This window comes from Petaurus breviceps, unplaced genomic scaffold (assembly GCF_028583685.1).
Source record: "Petaurus breviceps papuanus isolate PSGF00001 unplaced genomic scaffold, PetGlider_PUasm1.0 90825, whole genome shotgun sequence".
Classification (NCBI taxonomy): domain Eukaryota; kingdom Metazoa; phylum Chordata; class Mammalia; order Diprotodontia; family Petauridae; genus Petaurus; species Petaurus breviceps.
The window spans coordinates 16,567,096-16,579,004 of record NW_027187353.1 but is presented as its reverse complement, the minus strand read 5'-3'; the positions used below and the strand labels follow the sequence as shown (position 1 = coordinate 16,579,004).

Below are 11,909 nucleotides of genomic sequence, written 5' to 3'. Positions count from 1 at the left end.
AGGGAAGGAGAGAGAGGGAGAGAGAGAGAGAGAGAGAGAGAGAGAGAGAGAGAGAGAGAGAGAGAGAGAGAGAGAGAGATTTTCTTATCCCTTTACAGGCCGAGCTTGGCGATGACAGCCACACACCATTCTGGGTTCTGCAGTCATTACTGTCCTTTTTGCTAATGTTGTTGCAGTGAGGGTCCATCCAGACTGTTTTCCTGGCTTTGCTTCCTTCACTCTGTGTCAATTCATATAGCACCTCAAATTCTGTGCTATTTTATCTATCTGAGTTAGGATAGGAGATGCTTCCAGATGAAGATGGGTCCATGGGGCCCTCTAGGTGCAGGACTACTCCATCCCTCATGGACCCAGAAAGCAGGGTGCCTGCCAGCTTGGATTGCCTCCTCTCCCATCCTTCCCACACTCACACACACACTGCTTTGGCATTCACCTAGCAGGATGGACTGGATCAAGCTCATTGTCTCTAGTCCTAGATTCATGCTCCATCAGCCAAGAAGCTATCTGAAGGCAAGGCAGGATCTGGGGCATTCCTATTCATACTCCTGTTCAACCAAACTCCTATGTCACTCCCCTGCTCAAAAGCCTTCAGTGGCTCCCTCTCGCCTCTCCCTCCTGCATCCGGCATGGAACGACCTCCACAGCAGAGAGGAGAATATCAGCCTTTGCAGATACTTCACAGGGGGCAATAGATCTTGCTCCACATTCTTCATTCCTTCACAGTTTTTCCCATATTGTTTTCCCCCATTAGAACGTAAGCTCCTTGAAGGCAGGGCCTCTCTTTTTGCTTGTGCTTGCAGCCTGGCCCACAGTGAGCACCTCCTCAGTGCTCTTTGACTTGTCTCGTATTCTGGCCAGCTGTTCCCTTCCTGGATGTGCTGCCAGGCTGCTCCCCCTCATGGAAGGCGCTGGCTCCCATTGGGCTCAGATCAGAGGCCACCCCTTTCCTGAAGCCCTCTCTAATCCCCCCACTGTTCCTTCTTTCTCTCCCCTCTCCTTATCCAGCTGTAGGCTGGGCTCCACATTCTCCCCACCCCATCCCATCCCTAGTACAAGGTAAATCTCTTGAGGAAAGGGCTTTTCATTTTTTGTCTGTCTCCAGCACCCTACCCAGTGCCTTTGCACGTAGCAGGTCATTTATAAGTATCTCTTAGACTGAATGGCATCACTGATGTTCTAACCTTCCCTCTCCCAGATCAAGGAAAGACCAACAGGTAGAGGTGGGGTCTCCCCCAGCTGAGAAATTCAATGCCCCCCCTCCAGACAGTCAGGGAGACGAGCCCACCCATCCGAGGGTCTGGGATGGGTGCTTGGCACTTACTCAAGGAACCTGGTGATGTACTCCTGGCTGCAGCGGGACCAGGTGAGCGGCGAGGTGTCGTACAGGAGCTGTGGAGACATGATGAAAGGCTTTTTCCCAACGGGTTCACAGTCATTGCCGCTTCCGTCATGCTGAATCCCAAAACTGCATTAAGAGCACAGGCCCGCGAGGGGATGGGTGAGCAGCCAGGCCTCCAGCACGCACTGCTCCCCACCGGGAGACCCCAAGCCCTCACAAAAACACAGCAGAGGCTGCTGACCCAAACAAGAGAAGGATGGAGGGGTGGGGAACTGCCCCCACCCGTCAGGTTTTTAAAATACCTGCCGAGAGGGGAAAAGCCCAGGGTGAGGATTTAGGACCCCTGGGTCTGCTGGGCTTTACCAGGGACACACAACGGTGAATAATGCCTCTGGGTTTGAGTTTCTGAATCTATAACATGTAACTATATGGCCACCAACGTCCCTTCCTGTGGGGGTCGATAATTAAATTTTCAGTGCAAGCACTTACATCTCAGAAATCAGGACATGTGATCAATCAGGGCTCAATTTACAGTTTTAGTGATTGTATTTAAGAAAGCAATGGAGAAGTGATTAATTATGCAGATTAAAAGTTACAGTGTGTTGTGTGTACATTTCCATAGAGCTGGTTGTTAAACATTTACTAGCATACTCTTGGTAGCTTCCCATTATAAATGTTATGATTTCTATGTCCTCAGTTTACTATTCTACAAAATGGGTAAATGAGTGCTGCCACAGTCTGCCTATCTTCTACAACTGAGAAAAGGAATGTAAAAGTGGGGGAAAGGAACACCATTGCCTTCTCACTGCTCTCTAAAGATGACCTGTTTCCTTGTCTCTTTCTTACTACCTGCCAGGGCAATTCATCCTTTGGGCAGACAGCTCTCCCTGTACCTGTGATTTCATTTACAGATGAGGAAACTCCCTTCTCCAATGCAGATCATTCTCTGCTCCCCCTCCCCACCACGAGGAGACTTCTCCTTTCCCCCATTTCTCCCATTAGGTAGCAGATTTGGTGGGAGGGGACGGAGGAAATGGAGGAAGGGGAAAGAGAAATCTAACCTGTTACATGTTTGGGGTCCTCTAAGACCATGATCCAGGGATGGTGAGAGCAGCCGCTCACAGCTGGCCCCAGCTGTGGCTATTTTTACCATTTTTATTTCCTGCTGATTTGTGAGTCTACTTTAAAGCCTCACTAGTTTAGAGTGAACTAGGGAAAAGTGGAAAATCATAGCTTTTTTAATGCGCTTTTATTTCTTTTGAGTACTTAAAGTAACTATAATTAGCTAGCAAACAGTGTTTTCCCTAGAAGAGGCCCTTAGGGCACCTACTTTAATGAATAGATAAGAATGGTTTAAAATTAGCCCCCACCATTTGGGGAACTCCAAGTACTCAGAAAGTCCTAGACTAGTCTAGAGAGAGGCTAGAAAACAGCTGGATCTTTGAAGGCCCAGCATCCTGTAGGCAATCTCCCTTGTTTTGCTAACTTGCTCAAAACATCCCTGTCCAGTGGGATTTCTGACGGGCTACTAGCCCAGCCTGGTCCCTACAATGGTGAATCCCTCCATCGGTGGGGAAAATTAAAACCTAGTTTAAGAAATGACTTGGTCAAGGCCATCTCCTTAGGAGCATTGGTCCCAGTGGTGCAGGGCCTGGGTTCAATGGGACCTTGGGCAGGTCATCTGTCTTCTCTCGGCCTCAGTTTCCCTAACTGGAAAACAAAAAGGTTGAACTGGATGGCCTCTGTTTAGATCTAGGCTCCCAAACTCCTCATGTGTGACAGCTGGGAAAGATCCTTTTGGAAGAAAACAAAGCCAGGGCCAAAGTTCACCCCTGTGCCCCTCAGGGAGGGTTTCATTACCTTTGATTCAAGATGGTTTAGTGAAATGAAAAGATGAGCCCCCCCCCCCCCCCCAGACACTGGGGACAGGAGGGTGAGAAGCATTTTCCCCTTCCCCAGTAACCTCAGTGCTATGGGTCACAGCTGAGACAGAAACATTGGGTATGGAATAAACTGGAGCCTCAGGGCAATGTGGGATATTTCATGTGCTCAGGTAATGAAATAGAATCCCTTATAGACTCTGGGTGGGGCAGAAGGACAGGAGTTCAGGGAACTCAGAGGCAGACTGACCTAACCAGGTGGGGTGTCAGGGCCCCATGACAACCAACTGCAGAAGTCCAGAACTCTTAGACACAAGCAGGCTCAAGTCAGAAGGCGGGTGCTCCTGCCAAGGATGCAAGTACCACCAACCTCATGACAATGAGCTTAAGGAACCCAAGTCTCCTAGAGACATTCCCAACCCAGGCACGGAGGAAAGCTACCTTGTAGTGAGCTGCTCCCCAGAGCTGCCCTGCCCTGCGTGCCGCAGAAAGACGCATGCCAGACTCCCTTGGCTTCCCTCCTGACATAACCTAAATAGATCAGGGAATGCTGGTTCATAGGCCTGGGACCTCTCCATTTTTTTATAGACCAGCTATAGGACACGTCAGAATAGAGGAGAGTTTAGTGCCCTCAGTAGGGAGGGCAGCACATTCTGCCTTCTCGGTTAGGAGATCAGCTCTCATGCCGTCCTGTTTGGAGTTCTTTGCCTAGAATGTATTGTACTAATTACTGCCTTTATCCTCCTGTCTTATAGGAGGATCAAGGGAGATAACTTATATGAGTGCTTTGCAAACCTTAAAGTGCTATATAAATTCTATCATCCATCCATCCATTGAACCATCCATCTATCTATCTATCTATCTATCTATCTATCTATCTATCTATCTATCTATCTATCTATCTATCTATCATCTATCCCTCCCTCCATCTCCCATCCATCCACTTATCTATCATCTATCTATCTATGTCTATCCATCTACCCATCCATCCCTCCCTCCATTCATCTATCCATCCATGTATCTATATATCTACCTGTTTATCCATCTACCCATATATCCATATATTCATTTATCTATTGTATATTTATCAATATTTATATATTTACATATATATTCATAAATATCATGCACTCATCTGTATATTATCCATCCATCCTATCTATCCAGCTACCATCTGTCCATCATCTATCTTCTATCATCTATATCTACCTCTCTGTCCATTCATCTCCATCATCTATTTATGTGTCATCCATCTATCTATCTATTTATATTATTATTATTATCATATAGCAGAATCACAGGATCTCAGAAATGAAAAGGTAGCTCAGAGGTCAGCTAATCCAGCCCCCAGATGATCAAGAATCTTGCTGGAAATAGGGAAGTATAATAATTCTCAGGAACATTTCCATTGATTCCCAAGATGATCATTTTTAGACAGGAGGTAGATACCTGTGTCCAAGTTCATGAGCCACAGTGAAGGCCAGAGGGAGACCAGTGTCTTCATTGATGTTGCAACTCCTGTGGGGTTGGCACATGCCTGATACGTGTGATAAGCCCAACGTCTCACAGGGCCGATTCATGGCAGCACAGAGATCTCTCCTGGGGCACAGAGAAAGACAGACAATCAATTTCAATTCAATCCGATGAATATTTACTGAGACCCTACAGTCTACAGCACACTGGGCTAGGTGCGAAGGGTCCTTCTGTGTACATGGAGAAGGCAGTCCCAGACTTGAAGGAACTCAGAGCTGGCGGGCTGAGAAGGGCACTGACTTCAAACAGAAAGGGCTAGGTTTGGGTTCCCACTGGGATACTTGGCAGTTTTACGACCATGAGCAAATCAGCTGACCTCTCTGAGCCCCAGTTTCTTCAGTTGTTAAATGACAATAATCATAATACTTTCACCTCCTGGCTCACAGAGTTGTGCTTTGTAAACCACCAAGTGGGACATGCCAGTTATTATTATTATTATTATGATCTCAAAGCTAGTTAACTTTCATTCTGTTTCCTGCCTACAGGAAATACCTACCTGCCAAGAGAACTTGGTAAGGGAGTGTGGATGGCTCAGTGCCCTCTATACCCACTCGGAGAGGAAAAAATCCAAGCACATGTGCCGATACTGACTCCGCCTCCCCTTTGAAATTAGGGGATCTCTGAGGATCTCCATTCCAACTCCTGAGCTCAGAGTGGGGGACTGCAGCATTTACACTGATGCCCCTCAAATACCCCAACTTCCCATCTCAGTCTGCTCACTTTCCATCCTTCTCAGCTGCACACGAAAGCCGTTTAGCCCCTTGGCTCTTACCATTGTCCATAAGAGCTTCACTTCTATGCTCATTATCTCCCAAATTCCTTTGTCTTTTCTCATTCTCTTTTCTCCGATTTTCCCTCTGTGTTGTCTTGTTTGGCGATGCCAATTGCTAGTCATCCCTGACACCTCCCTTTCCCTCTTCTTACACTTCTGGTCCATGGCTAAATTGTGCTGTTTCTGTCTTCACAACAGCTCTCCTATAGTTCAGTGTCCTCACCCAGATGAGTGTCCCTCACCCCTTCCCAGAGGCCTCTTGCCTCAAGCCTCTCCCTACTCCAACCTATCCTCCACTCAGCTTCTAGGGATTCTCCTAAAGGCTGACTATATGACTCCCCCCACCCAAAGTGGTCACTTACTTCAATGCTGGCTAAATGACTGAGTGCCATTAATCTGGAAAATTCTGGAGAGAGGCTCCAAGAGTCGGAACTCTATAACCTTCTTCAGACTAGGAATTTCCTAGGAACCTTTGGGATTAAGAGAAGATCTCCCTGAGGGCCGGGCACATATCTCTTCCAAGAGACCTTGAGCTCCCTGGAGGTGGTGCAGGCACACATTTCCCCATTAGACTGGAACCTCCCTGAGGGCAGGGCACACATCTCCCTCATTAGACTGGGAGCTCATCATCAGAGTAAGAACCTCCTGCTAGCAGAAGCTCTATCTCCGGGAGCTCTCCTAGGGCCAGGGCCATGGTTTCCCCATAGATCAGAGGCTGTCTAAGAAAGTCAATAGGCCATGAGGGAAACGTGGGCTCTCCCCAGCCATCAGTCCCCTCCCACACCATACCTCGTCAGCAGGACTGCCACGTCATGATGCAGTGGGTGGTTGTCGCCCTTCATGTTGATACTTTTCTGCCACTTGCAGAAGCTTTTCAGAGTGTTATCTGCATGATGAGTGATCTTGAGGTCCTCCTGGGAACAGAGATGAGCTGCTTATATGACACCCTTCCCCTGGTACATAAAGCTCAAAGAAGGCCCAGATATGGAGCATGGCTTGCAGATGCCTCCCCGGTGTCCTCCCTCCCCAGGCTGGTGTTCTTGCTGACAGCCTCAGTTGGCCTCGAGACCCTTGCAAGCTCGGACATCACATGCATCACAGGTAACCCCTGAAGTTTCAAGGCTTTAGAGCTTAGACACAGGAAGAGAACCAGCCCCTTCCTTTCCCTTCATCAAGGTATCATCAGCTTGGAGCTGGAATAGACCTTTGAGGTTATCCATGCCAATTCTCTTATTTTACAGATGAGGCAATGAGTCTAGTTAAGTGTCTTTGACCCCAGTCACTCAAGGAGTAAGAAGATAAGCTGGGATTTGAACCAGTCCCTGTGACTCCTAAACTGGTGCTTTTCTCACCTCACCACACCCTGGTTTCTCTCCTAAGGTCCTTCTAACATGGCCAGGTCATTTGTGCTGTTGGGTTAAAGTGTTACCCAAACGAGGTAATGGATAGAAATTTGAACCCTTCTAGAGGCAGTGCCTCAGCCCAAAGGAACAGTGCCTGGAAGACATTTCAGGCAGTGCTGGGCCAATAGGAGAGTGATTTGGGAGCAGGCAGGTCTTTCAATGTATCTCACCACTCTACCATTCAGGGACCCACTCTCAAAGGCCCTGTGGTGTCGGGGTGGGGTGGGGGGAGGATGGTTTGCAAGGACATAGAATGAGCAAATCTCCACTTTGGGGTTTTGGCTTAGGCTAGGCCAGACTCCTAGTACCCTGAGCTTCCAGAGAGAGTAGGCATCAGAGCCTCTAAATGAGTTACCTCCTCCTTTCCCAGCAGGATCAGGCGCACAATGGAGATGTGGATAGGGTTGCCGATGCTGGGGTCATGGAAGAGTCCAGCCACCTGTCCAAAGAAACAGAAGAAGGAGCATTTCTCATTTAACAGTCACTAACTTAGGCATACCCTTTGACCCATCGCACCACTAATAGGCCTATATCCCAAAGACATCAGAGGAAAAGGAAACATATGTACCAAAAAAAAAATATTTATAGCAGCCCTGTTTTTAATAGCAAAGAATTAGAAACTAAGGGGATGCCCATGAGTTGGGGAGTGGCTGAACAAATTATGGTATATTAATATAATGGAACATTATCGTGCAAAAGAAATGAAGAAGGGACGTTTTGGAAAAACTGAGGAAGACTTACGCAGAGTGAAGTAAGCAAAATCAAGAGAACAATTAATATAGTAAAAATAACATTGTAAAGAAAAACAACTTAGGAAGACTGAGAAGATTGATCAGTGCAGTGACTTGCCATGATTTCCACAGGGCCAGATGAAGAATTACGACAGTCAGCTGATGGACTCAGTACACAGAATGAGGCACACTTTTTCACATGTGTAAATTGTTTTATGTGACTCAGTATATGTGTTACCAGATTTTCTTTTCCTTTTTTTTTAATGGAGAGGGAAGGAGAGTTCCTTCCCAAAAACACAAAGGAAAAAAAGTCATTGAATTAAAAAAAAATAATAACTAATTATTCTATAGTGCTTTAAGCTTTACAAAGTACTTTACAAATATTAACTCATTTTATCCTCACAAAATCACTGGGAGGCAGGTGCTTTTATCACTCCCATTTTACATATGAGGAAACTGAGGCAAACAAAGGTTAAAGGAATCACAGACAATCTGGACAGCTTTGAAAGTTTTATGTTGAATTTATTGTTTATTTTAAAATAAGAGCAAGTTATATACAATTAGGCTCAGGTTCATATATAATCCTCTTTTTCTATTCTTATATACATTATGTATAATATATATGGAAGTGATCGTTTTTATTTGGTGTTAGTAAGTTCAGAAAAATTTTTATAAAGGGTAACCGTCCGTGAGGTTTCTTATAAGGGTCCCCAGCTCAAATGCCACATACCCTGGGAAGCCTTCTCTAAGTACCTTGGCTGAAAGAGATCTCTCACCTCCCTGGATCCTAGCAATATTTTCTACACCGCCAAAGCTATCTGTTGGAAGCTACCTATCTTATGATGGTTACAAAGCTCTTCTACCCAATGGGATCATCGATGACAGAGACTCTGCATTTCTGGAATCATCAGATTAGAGATTTAGTGCTGGAAGGACCTTAGCAGTCACCGACTCCAATCTCCTCATTTTGTTCAGTGGTTTCAATTGTGTCTGACTTTTTGTGACCCCATTTGGGGTTTTCTTGGCAAAGATACTAGAGTATCTTCCTTCTCTAGCTCATTTTACAAATGAGGAAACTGAGGCAGACAGGGTTAAGTGACTTGCCTAGGTGCCCAGGGTCACCCAGCTAGTACTCACAAAGATGGGTCTTCCTGATTCCTGGTTCACTTCTCTCCATCCACTGGGTCACTTAGCTGCTCTATTTTACAGATGGGAAACTGAGGACTTTTCCAAGTTCATACAGGTAGTAATTGACAGAGACAATTCTGAATTCAAAGCCAGGGCACGGACATGAGTGGGGATGAGTAATGGAAAGGGAAGGGGCCATGCTGAAGAAATCCTGGCTATTTTGAAATATTGGTGCAGACTATACTATCTTTGTTCCGAGCAGCTTTGTGGGTCAACTTAAATCCCTAAGATTTTTTTCCCCATGAACTGCAGCCAACTCTGGTCTCTCCTACATCACATTTATGCATTTTTTTCCTTTTAAAAAGAAGTCTAAATGCATGGTTTGACATTTACCCCTGTGAAATTTCATCTTGCTAATTTCAGTTCATCCTTTCAGCCTGTCAAGACCTTAGTGACTCTGATCCTATCACCTCATGAATCAGGTCCCCTCCCTGTGAATTCAGCTCAGCTGAACCTTGGAAAGGTCTCTGATAGATTCTGGGAGAGAGAATGAGGAGTAAACCAGCCCCCTTGGTTACGGTTTTCTGAGCTTGTGTGTCTTTACGTTGGAGGGAGCTGTTCCCAGAATGTTTCTTGTCTACAAAATGTGGGGGAGTGGAAAGTGCCTGGACTTGGGATTCTGGCTCCGGTCTGCTCCTCTGTAATTACGATGATAGTAACAAAGCTTACAAAGTGATTTCTGTACATCATCTCACTTGAGCCTCGAAATAACCCTGTGAGGCAGACACTGAAGATAATATGATTCCCCCCCGCCTTTTTACAGATGAGGAAACTGAGGCTCAAATTTCTTGCTCATGGTCACACAGTCAGTTAATCTGATCTGGAAAGAGGACTCAGAGACCCAGCCCTGAGACTGGAAGGAAGTCAAGGGGTAGAATTCCATGGCTTCCAAAATCTCCTCCAGCTCTTGAGACTCTGATACCTGTATGGACCTCAGTTTTTCTCTCTGTAAAATGAGGGGCTTGGACTGAATTTCTTTTTTAATTTTTATTTATTATTATTTTTTAAAGCAATCGGGATTAAGTAACTTGCTTAAGGTTACATGGTCAGGTGTTTCTGGGTGGGTGCTAAGTGTCTGAGCCCGGATTCGATCCCCAGGTCATCTTGACACTGGAGCGGGTGCTCTTACTCGCTGTGCTACCTGGCTGCCCCCTGAATTTCTTTCAAGGTCCCTTCTAGATCTATACTGAAAGTTCATTCTCCACACAGATGTCCAAATTATCTTCCAAATGCACAGTCTAACCACTCTACCTTACCCATTAAAAATTTTTCTGTGGCTCCTTATTACCAGTGGGATAAAACTGAACCTCTTCTGCCCCTCCCCATATAACCTCCCTAGCAGTATTTCACATTATTTTCTCTCGAGCTCTCTACATTTCAGCCAAGCTGAACTACTAGCACTTCCCCAATCCCCTCCTCTGTACATGCAAACCCAGGCCAACCCCCAAGGCTGGAACGCTCTCTCTCCTCCTCTCCAAGGGTCCAGATCCTCCTCTTCCCCAAAGGCCAGCCTAGTTGCCAACACCCAGAATCATGGGATTGTAGGGTCCACTGAGAAGCCCTCCCTGATCTACCTCACCAAAATGGAAGGGAGCTCTCCTTCCCACCTTCAATTTTCTTGGAGAACTTGTTCTAAATATCTTCTCTGCCCCCACACATGCTACCATGCTCACTGCTCATATGGACATGGTGTGTCTCAGCTCTCTCAATAGTAGCTTCCCTCAAGATTTGGCTCAAGTGTCACATTCTGCTGTCAGCCCTTCCCGGTGCCCCTTGCTCCCAGTGCCTCAGCCTCTGAGATGACTCAATCTGCTTGGAAGAAATCTCATATGTAACTCATAGGTCATCTCTCCTGTCAGAATGTACCCTCTGTGAAGGCAGGCATTGATTTTTTGCCTTTCTTTGTATTTCTATGGTGTAACTCAGTTCCTGGAACATAGTAGGTCCTTAATAAATGCTCATTGAATGACTAATGGGTAATGATTGGGGAAAAGGACTGGAATTGTGATTTCCTAGTAATAGGAATTTCCAAGTGAAGAATCTCTCTCTATTCATACTACTTTCTCCTCAAATTTTAGTCTTAGAGTACCATGAAAATATGGCCCATGGGCCACATTCAGCCAGAAGCAGATTAAAATAGAGTTTCTATTCTATTTTATTGTATTAAAGGATTAATTTTAAAAAAGGAATACCTAAACATATGTTGTTTTCTCAGTAATTATGTGGCCCGCAGGGATCATTTTGTATGGTCTAGTGGCCCCTGTTTCTATTTGAATTTGACACTTCTGGCCTAGAGCATTAAGAGGTTAAATGACAGGTCCAAGGTCACTCAGCCCCTACATGTGATAGGAAAGGGCATGACCCAGGTTTTCCTGGCTTTGTGGCCATCTGCCTATCTACTACATCATATGCCTAATAAATACTTATTAAATTAAGTGACATCAATTGAAATTGGCTGGTTCAAGAGGTGCCCAACACCTCTGATTTTGTGGGAAGCCAAAGTCCCAAGACAGAGAAGAGGTTCTCTGGGAAGCCAGAGCAATCAAGTGGGGTTAGATGACAAAAGTCATGGTACCGCCCCCCCCTCCCCTGTGCAGAGGGAGAGGCTTGAAGATTGTGTGGAGATCCCTGAAGTAAATTTGCTGGTGACATTTAAAAATGTGAAGTCAGGTCTGGGGAGTCTAAATGCCAATTAGATTCCAATTAGTTTTTCCATTAGCATCAAAGGAGAGATTAAGCAGAAAGGCGAAGCCATTGGACTCGCACAATAGCTTTATAATGAGTGGCTGGTTTGGTTAGGGCTGATTATGCCCTGAGGGGGTCTGCAGAGGCATCCCGGAGAGTAGCAGGTAAGGCTGGTCCCAGCCCAGAGGCCCTTTGTTCCCTCATCTACAATTAGCAGCTAAAGCAACAGAACCTCCAAACAAGAGAATCAGCTACAGCCTAGGAGCTTAGTGGTTAGCTTAGAAACCCTCCCCTCCTCCCCCCCCCCCCATCTAGGAACTTCATCAGTAGCCAGGGAGTTCAGTGGTTAGAGAGAGCCCCACATCTCGAAGTCACTTG

General features: G+C 45.9%; 1 protein-coding gene across 1 annotated transcript in view; it reads right to left on the bottom strand.

The window, feature by feature from the left end:
- The window catches only part of ADAMTS7 (ADAM metallopeptidase with thrombospondin type 1 motif 7), a 163,231-nt gene that overhangs the window by 111,475 nt on the left and 39,847 nt on the right, over window positions 1-11,909 (bottom strand). The window contains exons 5-8 of the mRNA XM_069071387.1: window positions 7,283-7,366; window positions 6,314-6,438; window positions 4,669-4,818; window positions 1,322-1,465 (exon numbers count right to left, since the gene is read on the bottom strand). Of these exons, the coding sequence (XP_068927488.1) occupies window positions 1,322-1,465; window positions 4,669-4,818; window positions 6,314-6,438; window positions 7,283-7,366 (503 nt within the window). The remainder of the gene's footprint in view (window positions 1-1,321; window positions 1,466-4,668; window positions 4,819-6,313; window positions 6,439-7,282; window positions 7,367-11,909) is intronic.